The sequence below is a fragment of the Rana temporaria genome, chromosome 13 (assembly GCF_905171775.1).
Source record: "Rana temporaria chromosome 13, aRanTem1.1, whole genome shotgun sequence".
Lineage (NCBI taxonomy): Eukaryota > Metazoa > Chordata > Amphibia > Anura > Ranidae > Rana > Rana temporaria.
The window spans coordinates 65,126,875-65,146,672 of record NC_053501.1 but is presented as its reverse complement, the minus strand read 5'-3'; the positions used below and the strand labels follow the sequence as shown (position 1 = coordinate 65,146,672).

General features: G+C 47.3%; 1 protein-coding gene across 2 annotated transcripts in view; it reads right to left on the bottom strand.

Moving 5' to 3' along the window:
* SCFD1 (sec1 family domain containing 1) overlaps nucleotides 1–19,798 on the bottom strand; it is a 183,273-nt gene that overhangs the window by 162,660 nt on the left and 815 nt on the right. For both annotated transcript variants that reach the window (XM_040332180.1, XM_040332181.1), the window contains exon 2: nucleotides 5,161–5,231. In XM_040332180.1, the coding sequence (XP_040188114.1) occupies nucleotides 5,161–5,231 (71 nt within the window). The remainder of the gene's footprint in view (nucleotides 1–5,160; nucleotides 5,232–19,798) is intronic.

Sequence of the window (19,798 nt, the reverse complement as noted above, 5' to 3'; positions counted from 1 at the left end):
ACAGCTTTTCCAACACTACCAGGGAGGTCACTCTTTAAGGGGAATAATAACATATAGAGCCATCCTATCTTCATGATATGTGACTGGTTTGCCAGATGCAATGCATAACTTTTAGGCATGTCCCCTGTGACCTCCCAGAAAAAACTTGCTAAGAGCCAAGCTCCGCAAGTTTTCCCCCTTACTTACCTGCTCCATGCCGCAGGACTTTGCAAAGCAAGAGGCCCAATCTTCCCCCATCTCCGTGGGGATGTCTAGACCTTCAGGCCCTGGGAACCTTCTTCTTCCATGAAGGATCCACTGTCCTGGGCCCATACAGCACCCTGGCAAACAGAAAACATTAGGCGCCCAAAGGTTTTCTAAGTTCTGGGCCCAGGGTCCAGCTCTCTTGAAAAGAAAGCATTATGGGCTATACCCCAAGGGTTTGGGGTCCGGTTACTGACCACTTTAGCGCTCAGGCTTTTTTGGACAGAACCGGTAGCTCACCTAATCCCAAGGATGCGGAGGCAAGCTAAACCATGACTAACACCTAAGACACTGGCGAAAAAACTGAGGTACTCCTCCTATGGGAGGGGGTTATATAGGGAGGGGCATTTCCTGTTTGAAGATTGCCAGTGTCTACACCTGAAGGTACTCCATATAACCCATATAGTAATGAATGCCGCTCTGTGTCCCGTGATGTAACGATAAAGAAAAAGCCTCTAGCACTGCATTCAGAAATTCTCCCTCTGCCCATGCAGTGATTTCACAACATGAGCAGAGCTTGAGAATTAACAGACCTCCTCCTCCTCACTCCAGCTTTCATCTGAGTGTCTGTGCCATGACTGCTGCAGGCAAAACATAGAGAAAGTAGCCAATGCGTCCTAACTAAAAAAAAGGAGCTTTCGCCCTTATTGTTATGAAGGCTCAGGATCTGCTCTGTTATCTCAAGTTAGAAGAGCTGCCCAGGCATAAAGCTTGCACCATTCTAAGGCAGTCCCCCTGATTCTGTTAATTCTTCGTCATATGAATGACAATATATTATCAATTACATTCCACAATAATATGTACAATAATATGACAAATCAGTGTGTTTCATCGCATATAATGATTGCATATCATTCTCTAACCCTGTGATATGAGTAGAGTTGCCACCATTTCTTCAAGCCGAACCCGAACAGTTTAGAGGTCTTGGTCACCTTTGGGTCCCCAAAGGAGAGTAGTTTTGCATAGCGTGCCACAGCGAACATTTGGTATGGCCAAATTGTTATTGCGGACATCATTGCCCTGCCCCCCCAACGATACCGAACCTGCACCCAGACAGCCACCCGCAGCTCCCGGACAGCAACAGATTTGTGTGCGACTATCTTGCTTACCTGGGGAGCCACAGCCTGCTCTGAATAATGTGTCCAGGTTTCAGTCTGCCTGAAACCCGAACACATGATTCAAAACCCGGACTGTCCGGGTGAATCCCGAACAGGTGGCAACCCTAGATATGAGTAAAGTACGTAACTAAAAAATACAACATGCAGTGTCAAAAAATAGAAAGCACTCTACTTTGTGAAAGAAGAAATCATGCTATGGGAAGGATTGAGGGGAAATCAGTGGGTAAAGTATATCACAGGCATAAGGACTAAGAGATCCTGTATGTTAAAAAGAGTATAGTCAAGAGGTCAGACTGCAGAGAGAGGCCGGCAAAAAGGATGCGCCTGATGGGAAAAAAAAAAAAACACAACAGAGTTGTGTATAGAATAAGTGGAAGGGATTGCAGGGCTCTTACTGGATCCCATATTAGAAGTGTCTAAGCATGCGTGTGATGCAGAAAGCCCAACTCCATAAAAATAAAGAAATCCACCTTTACAATTTGGGTGGAGGAGGCTAGCGCTGGAGGTGGCTGGAATGAGGAATCAGATAAATGAAACAGCTTCTTCATCTCTCCCCTAGACATAATGTGTATATTTACCCTTGCAGCGCTGGGGGGGGGGGGGGGGGTTGCCTCCAAAGGGGATTTTTTTCCCCTGGAGTTGGGCATTAAAGGAAACTTGTCATGGGAGAAAAATTATGGCTACCATGCTAACCTCTCTGTCTGGTGTTCTCAGACACCGGAAGCAACATGGGACAAATGAAAATAAAGTCAGTGGCCCAAAATGTAAGCATTTTAAAGCGGAGTTCCACTTAAAAATGGAACTTCCGCTTAATCCACTCCTTGCCCCCTTGCCACATTTGGCATGTAATTTTTTTGAGGGGGGAGTGGGGGCTTCAGGAGGAGTGGGACTTCCTGTCCTACTTCCTCCTTCCGCCGAGGGGCTGGTAAGGCGAATAGCTTAATCGCCTTATTGCAGCCCCTCCCTGTAGGCGGGCGCCTGTCCAATCGGATAAGGTAAGTGTCTGTTTATTAAAAGCCAGCAGCTACACTTTTTGTAGCTGTTGACATTTAATAAACTTAAAAAAAGGCTGGAACACCCCTTTAAGTACTGTATTGAGGGTTCCTATATTTAGCTAATGACACGTTCACTACAAGACTGTGCCTATAGTATGTAACTGTATTTTCTGGAAAAAAATACACAAAGAAATTTTAGTGCAAGCAAACATTATACCTAATTTTTCATATAAAAAAAGATGGGATTGTGTCAAGTAAATAGATAATACACAGCATGGTTATGTAGTTTGTAAGGTTGAATAAAGACACTAGCCCATCCAGTTCAACCTGTGTGGGGATTATGTATTTAGTAGGAATGCACCGATACCACTTGTTTAGGACCGAGTACAAGTACCGATACTTTTTTTTAAAAAGTACTCGCCGATAATGATACTTTTTTTTTATGTCATGTAACATTTCCACAATTAATGTAGACAGGGCGGCTTGGGAGTGAGCCTGCATGAAAGCCTTCATAGAAAGCAGCTTTCTATGGGGGCACCCAGCAGGAGGGAGGAGCCAGAAGTATCGTCAAGTAAGCAGAGAAGAGGAGGATCGGGGATGCTCTGTGCAAAACCATTGCACAGAGCAGGTAAGTATGATATGTTTGTTATTTCATTTAAAAAAATTGGAAGCTTTATTATCACTTTAACCCCTTCAATACCAGGCATTTTTACCCCCTTCCTGCCCAGGCCAATTTTCAGCGGTCACTTTTTGAATGACAATTACGCAGTCATGCAACACTGTACCCAAACTAAGTTTTTATCATTTTGTTCACACAAATAGAGCTTTCTTTTGGTGGTATTTAATCACCACTGTTTTTTTTTTTTGCTAAATAGATAAAAAAAAAATACCAAACATTTTGGAAAAAAAACTGTTTTTACGTGTTTCTGTTATAAAAGTTTGTAAATAAATAATCTCTCTTCATAAATGTAACCAAATTGTATTCTGCCACATTTCTATGGTATATATCTGAAAATTGATTAATCCTGATGTACCTCATTTCTTGAGGCACGAAAACACCAGGACAGTACAAATACCCCCAAATGAAAGCAGACAGTCTGAGGTATTTAGTAAGAGTCATGGGGTGTGTCTGAAGTTGTAATTTTGTGTCACTTTTTTGTGAAAAAAAAAAAAAAAAGAAAAAGCTTTTTTTTTTTTTTTTTTTCACATTTTTTAAAAACATATTTTACAGACAGTCACCAGTGCAGTACAGCATCATCATATAACTGGTGCGGTGGTGACCAGGGACACTTTTTTTCTTTTCTTATTTATTTATTTATTGTTATTTATTACCCATTTCTTTTCTTTTCTTTTTTATTACTATACTGTGACCAGAGCAATACTGTGTTAGTAACACTGTACCACTCTGGCGGAAGTTAATTTTTAATTTTTTACCTACTATACGTTTGCTTATAGCAGTGAATTTCAAGATTATTTATTTGCTAAATTTTGTAACAGAAACAAATAAAAAACAGTAGTGATTAAAGCGGAGTTCCACCCAAAAGTGGAAGCTCCGCTTTTCTGACTTCTCCCCCCTCCAGTGCCACATTTGGCACCTTTCAGGGGGAGGGGGGGAGCAGGTACCTGTTTTGACAAGTACTTGTCCCCACTAATGAGAGATTGCACTGTGGCGGCCCCCCTTCTCCTTCCCCAGGTGCAGCCAAAAGGCTTCACTTCTGGGTTCCCTCACTACGAATGGAGGCAGCAGCACCCGAGAGCCAATGGAAACATTGGCTGGGGTGCCGACATCGCTTTAAAGCGGAGTTCCAACAACAATTAGCATTTTTTAAATGTATGTCCGCCGCCGATCCGCTTAGATATTCAAAAAAGAGTTTATAAAACTATGTCTACACCGTTGTCATTTTGCTTGTGGGCATTGTGAAGCCTACAAGCACTTACTTCCTGGAACTCTTGGATGGGGAGTGATAATTGGACAGCGCACTGCATCCTGGGAAATGATGACACACATTTCCCAGGAGCATTAGAGGGAGATGCTGTCAGAATCCTAGGTGATTCCAAAGGCAGATTTCGTGGGACCGCATAGCAACAGGCATTTCCAGAGGAGTAAAAAAAAAAATTTTTTTTTTTTTTTTACTTTTTTAGCACAATAATTAAAAAAAAAATTGGGATGGAAACTCCACTTTAACTCTGCTTTAAATACCACCAAATGAAAGCTCTTTTATGCCGTGTAAAAGTGCCCGGTACTGAAGTGGTTAAAAATGAATTAAATAATGTTTCAGTTTCATTTTGCTTTTAAATGTCCTTATTTCTTCTGAGAAATCCTTACTTCCTGTTCTTCTGTCTGTAACTCAACACAGTAATGCGATACTTTCTCCCTGGTGTGGAGAAAGCATTTTCAGGGGGGAAGGGGGCGAGCAGGAGTGTCAGGACGCCCACTAAAACGCAGCTCCTTTCTCTATCTGCAAAGTAGAGTGTCCCGACTTGCCTGCTCGTCACCTCCCCCCTCAAGAGGCTTTCTTCACACCAGGGAGAAAGCCTTGCATTACGGTGTGTAGTTACAGACAGAAGAACAGGAAGTGAGGATTTCTCAGAAGAAATAAGGACATTTAAAAGCAAAATGGAAGGATGAGGTAAGTGAAGGAGGACTGCACTAAGGTAAAGGAAGCTATTTAAGGGAATTTTTTTTTTTTACCTTTACAACCCCTTTAAGTTCTGCATTAAGAAAGGGACTAAGACTCCATTCACACTAATGCTTTTTTTGATGCATTGAAGTAAAGATACAACTCTCCCGGGAAAACTCTTACCTTCCATACTGGCTCGCCCGTGCTGCTCTTTACAAGAGGAACATTAAAATTCAACATACGTTTTAAAGCCACTGCAAAAGAAAGACAGAAAACAGGACTCAATACAGCATACTTTGACCATTTACATATTATACAAAGAGTGTAGGATTTTATATATATATATATATATATATATATATATATATATATAAGTCTTAGGCTGGGTTGAAGGAACGGCATACTCATACCGTTCCTTCAAAGTCCTGTCCAGTGAACAGCGTGGGAGTGACATCATCGTGGCTTGTCCAATCAAAGGACCGGAGCCAGCCAACCCAGAAGGAAGACTGGGGGAAGATAGAAGCCCTGTCAGCGGTGACAGCACGCCCCTGGAGGGCTCCGTTTTAAGGTAAGTTTCACATAATGTGCTAGGATGCAATGCAAAAGAAAGCCTGTATTTTTAATACCGCTTTAAATGCAGCAGAAGAAAATCAGGTCTTCTGCCCTGCCTGTGTGGCAGAGTAGTGTAAATTCCAAGACTGGATGGACAAAAAATAAATAAAAAAATTGGCAGGTAAAACAGCTACACGATATGTATTTGATCTGTGTATTTTTCTGTGTGCCTGGAGGTAAACTTTCATTAGAATGTTTGGTCTAATACAGGGGTGTGATACATTTGCCTATATGTCTCAGTGTACTGCTCCCTGCTAGCCATGGGTAGATGTAGAAAGGAATTTCATGTGTGATTCATTCCTCTGACAGGTTATTGACGTGCTAATGTACCCTCACTATTCTAAAGGTTAATTGATCTATTGTGTTGTGTAAAGAAGATCTGTGTTTACCCTTAAAAGATGTGTATTGTATCATCAGGCTAAATGATTAGAGAAGTAGTATGTTAATTATTCTGATTGCTTCAGTGTAGTAATTAACTCCAGTGATGTCTTTATCTAAAGAAATGTGTCTGCATGGTCGGCTCCGACTTGTCTCCTATAATCTGTATGGGAAACCCCACTGTGTGAGGGGGGCGTTCCTAACAGGCTGTAACCACATATAAGCTGAGTTTTTGTGTCAATAAAGTGTCTTGGTTCCAGCATCCAGTCTTGACTCATGTGTGGGGAATCCTGTGATGTTCTTGTATGGAGAGGAGGGAATGCTTGACGGGGATATCATACCGATACCGTCACAAATTGGTTGGCAGCAGCGGGATCTTCCCTTCTACTCTCCTTCACACCCGGATTCCAAGCAGACACTGGAAGAACTACTGGAAGGATTTCTAGCAACAAAACCAAGCGGGTCATCATAGCGGAATCAATGGAGATAGACCAGGAGGACGGGATTGCAGCAACGCCAGCAGTACAAGAGATGGAGACACCAGTGATTCAGGAGGAGGAATCGCCAGCCAACAAGCTAATGAGAGAGAATCTAGCGTGGTTCGGCCCGAACCCAACGCCGGATGTGGTGCTGAAAGTGATGGACCTGTTAGTAAACGCAGAACTACAGAAGGATAAACAAATAAGAGACGCAGAGCTACAGAAGGATAAAGAAATAAGGGACGCAGAACTACAGAAGGATAAACAAATAAGGGACGCAGAGCTACAGTTAAAACTGGCAGCAGTCCAACAAGCAGCCGCACCTTCTCCGAACAGTGAGTACAGCACAGCAGACGCAAGGAAGATTCCGTTTAGCGCTTTTAAAGCTTTTGATGAAAAGGACTGTGAAATTGATAACTACCTGGCGGATTTTGAGCGACAATGTAACCTGCACCGAATAGCTAGAAGAGAGTGGGTTGCAATATTGTCAGGCAAACTGTCAGGCAAAGCTTCTGATGCTTTCCGGACCGTGCCAGATCAGGATATCCATAGCTACGCCAGGGTTAAAGAAGTGCTCCTGGCTCGTTATGCGGTAACTCCAGAGTCCCACCGACAGAAGTTCAGGGACTCACGCAAAACCACGAAAGACTCTTACGCAGAATGGGCATGCCAGTTGTCCCTGTCGGCCTCTAACTGGGTTAACAGCAGCCAGGCCACCACCGCAGAGGACATTTTGCAACTAATGCTCCTGGAGCAATTTTACAATCACATCCAGACGGACGTCAAGGATTGGGTGAGAGATCGCAGGCCTATGACTCTACCAGAGGCCGCGAAGTTGGCGGATGAATATGCGGATACTCGCAAGACAAACCAGGTCACACCACGGGTACAACCCCCACAACCAACGGCGCCCTCACACCCACCAGCCGCTAGATACCAACCGCCTAACAGACCGATGACATATAGCCCTCGCTACCCACGCCAGGAGGACAACGAACAACGCTGCTTCCGGTGCAAACAGTTGGGTCACTTCAAGCAGAATTGCCCCATGAATGACAACACCAGGTCAAATTGGTCTCAACCTGGGTACCGCTCACCAGCAGCAGCCCATTGTGTAGACTCGGCTTGGGATCCCCAGGAGCTGGGTCAGGAAGAACCATTGGGCACCCCTTACGAAGCCCTCATGGTACAATCTGTTATTACGGACAACAGGGAACACCATTGTCAGCTGGTCATGGGCGACAGCCATGAGCCGGAGGGGCCTTGGAGGGAGCTGGGCAGAAAGAGGCACCGCCAGCTACCCTCCAAGAAGAAGAGGTCCTGGAAGTCATATAACCAGCGGACCTGGGAGGAGAAGAAGCGACTGGAGGAGATGGAATCGCAGCGGGCGCCCCAGATGCGGGCCGAGATGTTCGCCAAGGGCCCACCGGTGGCCCCTTACACCACCACCCAGTTCCTGATGATGAAGGACCACGTGGAAAGCCTGCAGGACATGAGCAAGCAGGATCTGATCCGTGAGTACATAGAGCTGGAGGAGTGGATAAGCCGCATGGAGGAGGAGAACAACCACCTGAGGTCACAGCGGGCTGACCCCCCCAGGCTCCATGAACTGGAGATGGAGCTGGAGAAGCTCAAAGAGGAGAACCGGCGGCTGCGGAGGGAGCAGGGGGTGGCTGACCTTATGGGGCTCTGAGTCCCCTCTCCCCCCCCCCCCGGACTCTGAGCACCAGTGCTACAGCATTTCAACAAATATAACTTGTTCTTTTTATGAATCTCCTGTGATTGTCACTTCAGAGCCATAACCTGCCCCTCCCATAGCGGGACACCTAGACGGCGGCGCACAGACCCATTCGCTGTCTTCACACTGACTTCTGGTGACTTTGCAGATCGCACAAAGACTTGGGGACTGACCGGCGTGTGATCTGACGACCCGGTGACATACCTGAGTCTGAAGCAGTTGCCAAGGGAGGTCAGTCATGCCAAACGGAGTTAACCTCGGACTAAAAGCTCTGAACCCGTCAACCCTACTGGACCAGGAAAGGTCCAACCGGATTTGCCGGAGCAGGGAGCAAAAGGGGGGCCATTGTGATACATTTGCCTATATGTCTCAGTGTACTGCTCCCTGCTAGCCATGGGTAGAGGTAGAAAGGAATTTCATGTGTGATTCATTCCTCTGACAGGTTATTGACGTGCTAATGTACCCTCACTATTCTAAAGGTTAATTGATCTATTGTGTTGTGTAAAGAAGATCTGTGTTTACCCTTAAAAGATGTGTATTGTATCATCAGGCTAAATGATTAGAGAAGTAGTATGTTAATTATTCTGATTGCTTCAGTGTAGTAATTAACTCCAGTGATGTCTTTATCTAAAGAAATGTGTCTGCATGGTCGGCTCCGACTTGTCTCCTATAATCTGTATGGGAAACCCCACTGTGTGAGGGGGGCGTTCCTAACAGGCTGTAACCACATATAAGCTGAGTTTTTGTGTCAATAAAGTGTCTTGGTTCCAGCATCCAGTCTTGACTCATGTGTGGGGAATCCTGTGATGTTCTTGTATGGAGAGGAGGGAATGCTTGACGGGGATATCATACCGATACCGTCACAAGGGGTCTCCAAACTACGCCCCGCAGGCCAAGATTGTATGCCAGTCTGCAGCCAGAATCAGTGGCCTCTCAAACGGGTCTTTGTGATGTAGAGGTGTACTCTGATGTAGGGAGGTTCTGATGGGCACTCATGTAAGGAGTTTGATGTAAAGGCAGGCTTTAATAAGGTCTTCCATGGGCTCTCAATGGGGTCAGGTTTTGTGGAATTTCTTTGTATTGTTTTACAGAATTTTTTTCTCCGTTGTTTGCAGTTGTGGATAAAAAAAAAAAAAAATGCATTAAAATTGCATTAATCCATAAAACAGATCTTTTTGGCTTATGAATACTTGCAAAATATACAATGTGGCCTTCAAACTGAAAAGTCAGGAGACCCCTGGTCTAACATGTTTTTAAAAATGATTAATTTCCTAATAATAAATTGACTATTGTACGGTCTTTCCCTAACCATCGGAATATTGCAGTACTTGCCAGCCTCTTGAACAATCAAAATTGAATATTGAGAGGAATGATCTTTTGCCTCAAAATTAGTAAAAATTGTCTATGCTGGAAAAAAATCCAGTTTTGTTGAGAACAGATTTCCTCTGGACTTGATCTGCATGTAACTTTCAACGGAATTTTTTTGTTGGACTTCTCCTGTGGCTTTGTGTCATGTCTTCCGAGATCCACTCCTGCCCTGGAAGGTACCTGCTCTGTCAGAACCAGAATTCAGCGCCATCGAAGGAATGCTTAGTAATATGGTTTGCTTTGTTTCATGCTTTCTTATTTAATGTGTTGTCAATACATTTGCTCTTTTTACTTTTTTTTACAATTTATCTTTGGTAATAGATCTTGCTGTGGACAGTTGCCTTTTAAGGGGGCTCAGGGGAGCACAAAGATGGGAGAATGGATTTGTAGGAGCTCATCCACACAGCTGCAGAAGGCTGTGTACCATGAATAGAAATGTATATTTCTGAGCCCAGAAGTCCCTGTACCAGTCAATGATAGGCTGCGGCTGTATGCTGGTATTTGCATGTGCACAAGGACTGATGTGTGGTTACTAGCACACAACCACAGCCTGTCATTGATTAAAATAGGCCGCTGTACACAAAATGTGTACTCCCTAGTGGAGAAATATTCCCCTTAAAACGATTGTAAGCCTTTGTTTGTTTTTTAATAACAAACATGTCATACTTACCTCAGCTGTGCAGCTTGTTTTGCACAGTGTGGCCCCGATCCTCGACTTCTAGGGTCCCTCGGTGGCTCTCGCGGCTCCTCCTCACATCAGTTAACCCCTTAGGAGAAGCGCTCTCCCTGCGGGTTACCTTCTGGGCGCTCTCCCGAGTCCAGCATTGGGCATCCATAGACACGAATCCCGGACTCACCCTGGCACCCGTGTCATTGGATTTGATTGAAAGCAGCGAGAGCCAATGGCTGCGCTGCCATCAATCTATCCAATCAAGAGCCGAGAATGAGTCCTAAAGGGACGGCAAAAGCAGTGATCTAAAGCAATTTTGTGTAACATGCCCAGTCTCCATCTTTGGTTTTCAACCACTATTTTAGCATGTAAACAGTCCTTGACATTCTCCAAAAGTAAAACTACAGTCTCTGGCAGTCTTTCAAATTATTAAATACAGAGTGATGTCAGGAAGCATACTTAAGCAAACCGCTCATCATTAGAAGGGTAAAATACAGCTTCTACTTCAGGGGTCTCCAATCTTTCTAAACAACAGGCCAGATCAATGACCTTTAGACTTTAGGGGGGCGGTCTGTGGGAGTAGAAAATGGCCCATCATTGGTATAAGTGGGAAGAATGGTGCCTTATTGTTGGTATTGATGGGAGGAGTAATGCCCCATTGTTGGTATTGATGGGAGGAGTAATGCCCCATTGTTGGTGTCAGTGAGCGAAAATTATGCTCCATCATTGGTGTCAGTAATTGAGCCCCAATGTCCGGAGCGAGTGTGCTCCTGTTCCAGCATCCTGGTTTTGGCTGTGGCATTCCCATTGTTTGTCTATCTAACTACAAGGTGATTGATGTAGCCAGTCTCTGGAAAGAGACCAAACCTAATTTAAGCCAGCCAAGCCTGCAGTCTCATGCTTGTGGTATTGCATTTGTAATACATGTTCCAAGCTCCCTGTCTGTCTGCCCTGCTAGTTTAGATTTGACCTCGGATTGGATTTCGACTACTCTCTGAACTCTGCCTGCCTTTTCACTCGGATTTGCCCCCAACTATTCTGAACCTCACCTACCTTGTACCTGGACTGTCATTGAACCTCTCTGCCGGTCTGCAAACCGCAAGTACCTGTTTGCTGTGCTCAGTTGACGCCTACCCCAACGTGGCAGCCAGGCACTATAGCACTGTACATAAGTCCTGGGGGACAACCAAGTACCGTTGGACCTGCTTGCCTTATGGGAAAGGGGGCTGCTAAAGGTGAAGAACACAGCTTGATCCTGGAAAATAATGCATTTTAGGAATAGCTGTAGAATCACACATGTAATTATGTCTTCAATTACCTTAAAAAAAATATATATATATTTGAATAGAGTAGTGGGGGGTGATAACCCCTGTCAGGCTTTTGTTGCTGGGAAACTCCCTCTGTAAGGAATGTGCTTTACAAAATGTCCTTTGCCCCGTTATAGCTTTGGGAGTCCAAAGTCGGCAGAGCAAAATAAAAATATGAGAAAAATAAACAAAAAAGGTAGGACAGTCTGGTCATGTGACCTGTATTCAGCAAAAGCTATTCTCCCTTATAAGTCTGAGCCCTGGTTCACACTGGGTACGATTTGGTACGATTTGAGTTGCGATTTGACATGTCAAATCGCATCTCAAATCGGCGGCATTTGTCGGCAATGGCACTGTCCTAATCGGTGCGAGGCCGCATCTGCGGCGCTGCACCGATTTCAAAAAGTAGTTCCTGTACTACTTTTTGCGATTTCGGCGGGCGCGATTTACATTGAACCCTGCACAGATGTCTCTTAAATCGTGGCCGAAATCGCGGCAAAATCGCAGCCGCGATTTTACCGTGATTTTGAATTCGCAGCAGTGTGAACCTAGCCAGAACCAAATTTCAAAGCCATAGGGGATTTCCAGTAGCTGTAGGAGATTTCAGCAATAGTTTTCCTGTATCCTTGTACTCAAGTCATATGTTTTGTAAGCAGATTCATATCAGAATTTGAATATTAACTGAACCATAAATGGGGGAATTTATGAAAACTGGAGCAGAAAGAATGCGAAGTAGCTGTACATGGCATCCAATTAGATTCTCTCCACAGCTTGCTAAATTAAAGCAAAACTAAAGTTTAAAAATAAATAACTGTGAGCAGAAAGGGTCTTTATTGCAGTAGAGACATGCAGCCAACCTTCACAATGGGTGGATCTGACATGTCAGTCATATCGCATTCCAAATCGGAGGCTATTGACGGCAACGCACCGTCCGAACCGGTGCCTAGCCAACTCTGTGGTGCCGCACCGGTTCCCAAAAGTAGTTCTTGCAATACTTTTGGCAACTTCGGGGGCAATTTCAATAGACAACTGTGCATGAACCCGCACAGATGTCTCTCAAATCGCCCCCGAAGTCGGACTGAAATTGTGCGAGTTCAGCTGAACTTGCACGATTTCAAACCTGCATTCAGTGTGAACCTGAGCGCAATGTCTCTTCCGCAATAAAATAAACCGACCTGCCTGCTCACATGTGCAGCTAAGTTTACATTCCGGCACAGTGTAATGGGATGACTACTAGGGTTGTCCCGATACCAGTATCGGTATCGGGACCGATACCGAGTATTAGCGGGAGTACTCGTACTCCCGCTAATACCCCCGATACTAAAATAGAATACTCCCCCCCCCCCCCCCGCCAACAACGCCGCCGCCGCTACAACGTTAATCACCGCTACGCAGGGAACATTACAGACAGCTTTTGTTTGAATAGCTGTTTTCCACGCCGCGCATAGACACTCCCCCTTGGACGGATCTGTCCAATCGCGAGCAAGGGGGGGTGTCTATGCGCAGCGGGGAAAACAGCTGTTCAAACGAACGCTGTCTGTAATGTTACCCGCCGCGGTGATTAACAGTAGGTACGGGGGACAATGGCTGGATATACGGGGGACAATGGCTGGATATACGGGGGACAATGGCTGGATATACGGGGACAATGGCTGGATATACGGGGGACAATGGCTGTTATACGGGGGACAATGGCTGGATATACGGGGGACAATGGCTGTTATGCGGGGGACAATGGCTGTTATGCGGGGGACAATGGCTGTTATGCGGGGGACAATGGCTGTTATGCGGGGGACAATGGCTGTTATGCGGGGGACAATGGCTGTTATACGGGGGACAATGGCTGGATATACGGGGGACAATGGCTGTTATACAGGGGACAATGGCTGGATATACAGGGGACAATGGCTGGATATACAGGGGACAATGGCTGTTATACGGGGGACAATGGCTGCATTTGGGGACACATTTAAAAAAAAAGTATCGGTATTGGCGAGTATCGGTACTTGTACTCAGTCCTAAAAAAGTGGTATCGGGACAACCCTAATGACTACACACCTGTGCATGCAGTGGAGTGACATCATCCCACGTTGGGCAATTTAAGAAAGCAAAAGACTTGCACCCAGAAATAGCCAGGAAGAGGGAACCATCGCAGGCAATAAAACTCAGGCCTCGTACACACGACCGGATCTGTCCGCTGAAACTGGTCCGTGGACAGATCCGATCGTGTGTACAGGCTAGCAGACAGATTTCCAGCGGACAAATTTTTCTTAGCATGCTAAGAAACATGTCCGCTGGAAAGCTGTCCGGCGGACATGTCCGCTGGTTAGTACACCGAACCAGCGGACGGATATCTCCCGCATGCGTCGAATGGATTCGACGCATGCGTGGAAGTATTTTACTTCCTGGTTTGGTGACGTGGCGGCGTCAACGTCACCGCCACGTCACCGCGCTGTCTGGCGGACCGTTTTCATCAGGCTGTCCGCTCGTCTGTACGGGGCCTCACATGCATCAGAACATTGAAACAGAGGTACAGTATCTCACAAAATTGAGTACACCCCTCACATTTTGGTAAATATTTTAGTGTATCTTTTCATGTGACAACACTGAAGAATCGACATTTTGCTACAATGTAAAGTAGTGAGTGTACAGTTTGTATAACAGTGTAAATTTTCTATCCTTTCAAAATAACTCAACACACAGCCATTAATGTCTAAACCACTGGCAACAAAAGTGAGTACACCCCTAAGTGAAAATGTCCAAATTGGGCCCAAAGTATCTATATGTTGTGTGGCCACCATTATTTTCCAGCACTGCCTTAACCCTCTTGGGCATGGAGTTCACCAGAGCTTCACAGGTTGCCACTGGTATCCTCTTCCACTCCTCCATGATGACATCACGGAGCTGGTGGATATTAGAGACCTTGTGCTCCTCCATCTTACATTTAAGGATGCCCCACAGATGCTCTATAGGGTTTAGGTCTGGAGACATGCTTGGCCAGTCCATCACCTTTACCCTCAGCTTCTTTAGCATGGCAGTGGTCGGCTTGGAAGTGTGTTTGGGATCGTTATCATGTTGGAATACTGCCCGGCGGCCCAGTCTCCAAAGGGAGGGGATCATGCTCTGCTTCAGTATGTCACAGTACATGTTGGCATTCACGGTTCCGTCAATGAACTGTAGCTCCCCAATGCCGGCAGCACTCATGCAGCCCCAGACCATGACACTCCCACTACCATGCTTGACTGTAGGCAAGACACACTTGTCTTTGTACTCTTCACCTGGTTGTCACCACACACACTTGACACCATCGGAACCAAATCAGTTTATCTTGGTCTCATCAGACCACAGAACATGGTTCCAATAATCCATGACCTTAGTCTGCTTGTTATCAGAAAACGGTTTGCAGGCTTTCTTGTGCATCATCTTTAGAAGACGCTTCCTTCTGGGACGACAGCCATGCAGCCAATTTGATGCAGAGTGCGGCGTATGGTCTGAGCACTGACAGGTTGACCTCTTTAACCTCTGCAGCAATGCTGGCAGCACTCATACATCTATTTCCCAAAGACAACCTCTGGATATGATGATGAGCACGTGCACTCAACCTCTGATCAACCATAGCGAGGCCTGTTCTGAATGGAAACTGTCCTTTTAAACCGCTTTATGGTCCTGGCCACAGTGCTGCAGCTCAGTTTTAGGGTCTTGACAATCTTCTTATAGCCTAGGCCAGGGATATGCAATTAGCGGACCTCCAGCTGTTGCAGAACTACAATTCCCATGAGGCATAGCAAGACTCTGACAGCCACAACATGACACCCAGCAGTAGAGGCATGATGGGACTTGTAGTTTTGCAACAGCTGGAGGTCCGCTAATTGCGTATCCCTGGCCTAGGCCATCTTTATGTAGAGCAGGGATCCTCAAACTATGGCAATCCAGCTGTTGCGGAACTACACATCCCATGACGCATTGTAAAACTCTGACATTCACAGACATGACTAGGCATGATGGGAATTGTAGTTCCTGAACAACTGGAGGGACGTAGTTTGAAGACCCCTGACGTAGAGCAACAATAATTGTTTTCAGATCCTCAGAGTTCTGTGCCATGTTGAACATCCAGTGACCAGTAAGAGAAGATGAGAGCGATAACACCAAATTTAACACACCTGCTCCCAATTCACACCTGAGACCTTGTAACACTAACGAGTCACATGACACCAGGGAGGGAAAATGGCTACTTGGGCCCAATTTAGATATTTTCACTTAGGGGGTGTGCTCAGTTTTGTTGTTTTGTTAGACATTAATGGCTGTGTGTTGAGTTATTTTAAAGGTGACAGCAAATTTATACTGTGATACAAGCTGTACACCCCCTAATTTTACATTGTAGCAAAGTGTCATTTCTTTAGTGTTGTCACATGAAAAGATAGAATAAAATAGTTAAAAAAATGTGAGGGGTGTACTCATTTTTGTGAGATACTGTAAGTATATTGGACTTTAACTCTGCTTGGAAAAGAAAAGATAGAAGCTGATTGGTGGCCATGCACATCTGCTCAACATTCTGGCTCCTTCAGTTTTCAATACAAATCCCTATGAGAGCTTTTATCCAAGTCTAAAGGGAAAAAAAAAAAAAGGAAAAAAATGAAAAGGTTTGCATCCTCTTCCTTTTTTTTGCACAGTTTACTTTTTCCTTTTTAAACTTTATTTGATGTGACGATCTCTGCAAAGGAGCGTGTTGCATTGCATTGCTTTGTGGTGGCATGCGCTGTGGTACAATGCCACGCCTGCATTTTACTGCACCTCTTGGCTGCATTGCAGTAAGGGGGAACATAGAAATCATGTGCCATAGCAGTGACTGGCGTTTATTTAGTGAGAGAAAAATGCAGGGCACAACACTGTGTGTGAATGAGCCCCGAGTTATTGTGATTTTTCTTTATCAGTTTTCATGACGGAACTGATGACGCTCAGACACAGACACTGAACAGACGCAGGTGCATGTAGAATTTTGACAGGTGCACAGAAGGTGAATGCAGATACTGTAGGTTCAAACATGTGCACAGATCTGAATCTACATGGTCTGCATTCAGATAAATGTTTCTGCCCCTGCCTGTCAAATTATGGCCTGTGAGCATATTGATGGAGCCACTACCTGCACAGCTCTGAGGATGTAGACTCTGCACAGAGCACAGGGCTCATCTCAGGCGGCTGAAGACTTCCCTTTGCTGGGAGTACATATAAGAACACACATGTGAATGAGGATCACCCTTATTTGTAGATGCAGCAATGTGTTAGATGGGTGATAAAGGGGACAATCAGTCCTATAGAGATCCCTGCACTGGGTGAGCTCCATTCACCTCAACACAGATCAGTACATAGAAGTCTATGAATGGAGGAAAACCCAGAGCATTGTGCAGCCTCCCCCTTGGTCCTCCTGTCAGTCTCCTCATTACACTACAGACAGGAATGAGGGCCCTGGACACACATACACCCAGCTGTCAGTGTACACCGAGCCCCAGACACACATACACCCGGCTGTCAGTGTACGCCGAGCCCTGGACACACATACACCGAGCCCTGGACACACATACACCCAGCTGTCAGTGTACACCGAGCCCTGGACACACATACACCCAGCTGTGAGTGCACACCGAGCCCTGGACACACATACACCCGGCTGTCAGTGTACGCCGAGCCCTGGACACACATACACCGAGCCCTGGACACACATACACCCGGCTGTCAGTGTACACCGAGCCCTGGACACACATACACCCGGCTGTCAGTGTACGCCGAGCCCTGGACACACATACACCGAGCCCTGGACACACATACACCCGGCTGTCAGTGTACACCGAGCCCTGGACACACATACACCCGGCTGTCAGTGTACACTGAGCCCTGGACACACATACACCCGGCTGTCAGTGTACACCAAGCCCTGGACACACATACACCCGGCTGTCAGTGTACACCGAGCCCTGGACACACATACACCCGGCTGTCAGTGTACACCGAGCCCTGGACACACATACACCCGGCTGTCAGTGTATACAGAGCCCTGGACACACATACACCCGGCTGTCAGTGTACACCGAGCCCTGGACACACATACACCCAGCTGCCAGTGTACACAGAGCCCTGGACACACATACACCCGGCTGTCAGTGTACACCGAGCCCTGGACACACATACACCCAGCTGTCAGTGTACGCTAAGCCCTGGACACACATACACCCGGCTGTCAGTGTACACCGAGCCCTGGACACACATACACCCAGCTGTCAGTGTACACCGAGCCCTGGACACACATACACCCAGCTGTCAGTGTACACCGAGCCCTGGACACACATACACCCGGCTGTCAGTGTACACCGAGCCCTGGACACACATACACCCAACTGTCAGTGTACACCGAGCCCTGGACACACATACACCCGGCTGTCAGTGTACACCGAGCCCTGGACACACATACACCCAGCTGTCAGTGTACGCTAAGCCCTGGACACACATACACCCGGCTGTCAGTGTACACCGAGCCCTGGACACACATACACCAGGCTGTCAGTGTACACCGAGCCCTGGACACACATACACCCGGCTGTCAGTGCACACCGAGCCCTGGACACACATACACCCGGCTGTCAGTGTACACCGAGCCCTGGACACACATACACCCGGCTGTCAGTGTACGCTAAGCCCTGGACACACATACACCCGGCTGTCAGTGTACACCGAGCCCTGGACACACATACACCCAGCTGTCAGTGTACACCGAGCCCTGGACACACATACACCCGGCTGTCAGTGTACGCGAGCCCTGGACACACATACACCCGGCTGTCAGTGTACCCCGAGCCCTGGACACACATACACCCGGCTGTCAGTGTACACCGAGCCCTGGACACACATACACCCAGCTGTCAGTGCACACTGAGCCCTGGACACACATACACCCGGCTGTCAGTGTACACCGAGCCCTGGACACACATACACCCGGCTGTCAGTGTACGCTAAGCCCTGGACACACATACACCCGGCTGTCAGTGCACACCGAGCCCTGGCCACACATGCACCCGGCTGTCAGTGTACACCGAGCCCTGGACACACATACACCCGGCTGTCAGTGTACGCTAAGCCCTGGACACACATACACCCAGCTGTCAGTGTACACCGAGCCCTGGACACACATACACCCGGCTGTCACTGCACACTGAGCCCTGGACACACATACACCCGGCTGTCACTGCACACTGAGCCCTGGACACACATACACCCAGCTGTCAGTGTACACCGAGCCCTGGACACACATACACCCGGCTGTCAGTGTACACCGAGCCCTGGACACACATACACCCGGCTGTCAGTGCACACCGAGCCCTGGACACACATACACCCGGCTGTCAGTGTACACCGAGCCCTGGACACACATACACCCGGGTGTCACAGCACACTGAGCCCTGGACACACATACACCCAGCTGTCAGTGTACACCGAGCCCTGGACACACATACACCCGGCTGTCAGTGTACACCGAGCCCTGGACACACATACACCCGGCTGTCAGTGCACACCGAGCCCTGGACACACATACACCCGGCTGTCAGTGTACACCGAGCCCTGGACACACATACACCCGGCTGTCAGTGTACACCGAGCCCTGGACACACATACACCCAGCTGTCAGTGTACACCGAGCCCTGGACACACATACACCCGGCTGTCAGTGTACCCCGAGCCCTGGACACACATACACCCGGCTGTCACTGCACACTGAGCCCTGGACACACATACACCCAGCTGTCAGTGTACACCGAGCCCTGGACACACATACACCCGGCTGTCAGTGTACACCGAGCCCTGGACACACATACACCCGGCTGTCAGTGCACACTGAGCCCTGGTCACACATACACCCGGCTGTCAGTGCACACCGAGCCCTGGACACACATACACCCGGCTGTCAGTGCACACCGAGCCCTGGACACACATACACCCGGCTGTCAGTGTACACCGAGCCCTGGACACACATACACCCGGCTGTCAGTGCACACCGAGCCCTGGACACACATACACCCGGCTGTCAGTGTATACCGAGCCCTGGACACACATACACCCGGCTGTCAGTGCACACCGAGCCCTGGACACACATACACCCAGCTGTCAGTGCACACTGAGCCCTGGTCACACATACACCCGGCTGTCAGTGTACACCGAGCCCTGGACACACATACACCCAGCTGTCAGTGTACTCGGAGCCCTGGACACACATACACCCGGC